Here is a 2,132-nt window from a genome sequence, read left to right on the forward strand (position 1 = left end):
GGCCGCTGCTCTCCACACCCCCACCACTCTCCCCAGAACACCACCCCCCAGGACATGCCCCCTGCGTGCCATCAGCCCCTGCACGAGCCCCTCCACCCCCTCCAGACCAGGGCACCGGGTCCTGTGCACCAGCTGGGCCTGGACCCTGGAGGGAAACTGGACACAGCCACGGCTGCAGCCTTTGGGCTGAGGGCGCTGGCACCCCGCTGGGGTGCAACTCTGCGTCCGCACGTGGCTCCGTGGCCACCCGTGCCAGCACCCTGATGGGGACCCGTGGGCCAGGGGTGGCGGATTACCTGGTGCAGGACTTGCACTCCTCTGTGGGGTGGGCCCCCAGGTGCAGCCTGCGCAGGTGGTCGATCTTGGGCTGGCCTGGTGTCCTGGGGACAGAGGCTGGCGTCAGAGCAGCTGGGCAGCTGTGTCCCCCAGGGGACCCTGGCCCCCTGCATCTGGACGCCAAACACTTGAATGTGGACAGTGGGGTCGATGGGAACACTCCGAGGATGGGGGTTCACGGCCGCCCAGCTGGGCTCTTCCTGGGCAGACTCAGCTGCACAGCCAGAGACTTGGGGCAGCCTGTCAGTGCGGGCGCCCAGGACCTGAGAGCGGGGTGGTGGCGGGATGGTCGCGGCGGCGGCACTCTGGAGCGGGGACCCTGCAGTGTGCTCCCGTCCCCGCTCCCACTCAGTTGTTAAAAAGGGGAAAAGCCCCCCTGCTCTCCCCTGGACTCTCAGAAGGCAGCGGCTCTCTGTGAAGCAGCACAGCTATCTAGCGGCCGTCCGGGCTGGGAGGGGCCTGGCCTGCCTTTTAAAATATTTATTTATTGGTATTTAATTTTGATCAGAGAGAGACATGGAGAGCGAGAAAAGGAAAGTGAGAAAGCAAGCCACCAGGCCCAGGACTCAAACCGCACCTGGCCATGTGGGAGTCCAGCGTCCCGACCACCACACCCCTGCCGCCCACAGGGCCGACTTTTAAGGAAGGTGCACACGGCAGACATGCACCTCGGCCCTGGGGCTCCCCGCGGTGGGCCCGAGGCCCTGGGCCCTGAGACAGCAGCTCTGCTGGGAGGGGGCACGCCCGTACCCGCGGGGCTGGGGCCGCACGCGTGCCGACCAGGACGGGGTCTGCAGTGTGCAGCGTGTGTACGTGTGTGTGTCGGCCCCACCAACAGGCATGATTGGGCTGGGAGGTGCCAGAGCCGGGTGGCCAGTTGGTCACTGTCACCAAGCACGTCTGACGCTTCCCAACGCCAAGCCGGACACCTGCACGCAGCCTGACCATGGGGTCTCCGAGGCCCACACCAGCGCCCACCCTGGCAGGAGAGGCAAGGCCGAGGGGCGGAGCGCGTGGCACTGTACCTCCAGCCACTTCCTGCCGTGTGACCTGGACATGTAGCCGCACCTTCCTGAGGCTGTCTCCTCACCAGTAAATCAGGGTGACAGCAGATGGGCTCCCATGTGGTGGCCTGTGGCCTGAGTCTGGACTCTGGCTTAGAACTCGTGCCGGGCATACCAGCTCAAGGTGCCGAGAAGCGAATGCAGAAAGAGCCGCCGTGTGTCCCCGCCCCCGGCGCGGGTGATTTCTCGCTTTCTGTCTCTCTGTCTCTGTGTCTCTGGTGAGCGCATGTGCTCTATAGCAAAAATCAAAAACAAAGGGGGGGACCGGCTGGCGGTGTGGTGCTTGGGGCGCTGGATTCCCATGTGGCCAGCGGCTTGCTTTCTCACTTTCCCTTCCTCTCTCTCCCGTTTCTATCAGGTCAGATCAAAAATAATAGTAACAAACAGAATTAAATAAATATATATATTTTTTGCCTTTTAAATGTCTCTCTAGAAAAAAAAAAGAGACAAAGCCCACCCTATCACATTCGTCAGCAGGCTCACGTTGTCCGGACCCAGACCTGGGCCTTAAGCCATGTGCTCAGAACCTCCTGCCTGAGAACTGTATCAGTAGAGAGCACCCGGGAGGAGCAGTGGGGAGGGGGTGTTGGGGGGACACCCTGGGAGAACGGGGGTGTCAGGGAACGTCCCGGGAGGAGCGGTGGGGAGGGGGTGTTGGGGGGGACACCCTGGGAGAACGGGGGTGTCGGGGAACGTCCCAGGAGGAGCAGTGGGGAGGGGGGGTTGGGGGGG

The 2,132-nt window shown here is 63.2% G+C and overlaps 1 protein-coding gene across 1 annotated transcript in view; it reads right to left on the reverse strand.

Moving 5' to 3' along the window:
- The window catches only part of MED16 (mediator complex subunit 16), a 47,298-nt gene that overhangs the window by 24,189 nt on the left and 20,977 nt on the right, over positions 1-2,132 (reverse strand). The window contains exon 14 of the mRNA XM_014585478.2: positions 295-380. Coding sequence (XP_014440964.2) covers positions 295-380 — 86 coding nt within the window. The remainder of the gene's footprint in view (positions 1-294; positions 381-2,132) is intronic.

The sequence above is a fragment of the Tupaia chinensis genome, unplaced genomic scaffold (assembly GCF_000334495.1).
Source record: "Tupaia chinensis unplaced genomic scaffold, TupChi_1.0 Scaffold149964_1, whole genome shotgun sequence".
In the NCBI taxonomy this organism is placed as follows: Eukaryota; Metazoa; Chordata; class Mammalia; order Scandentia; family Tupaiidae; genus Tupaia; species Tupaia belangeri.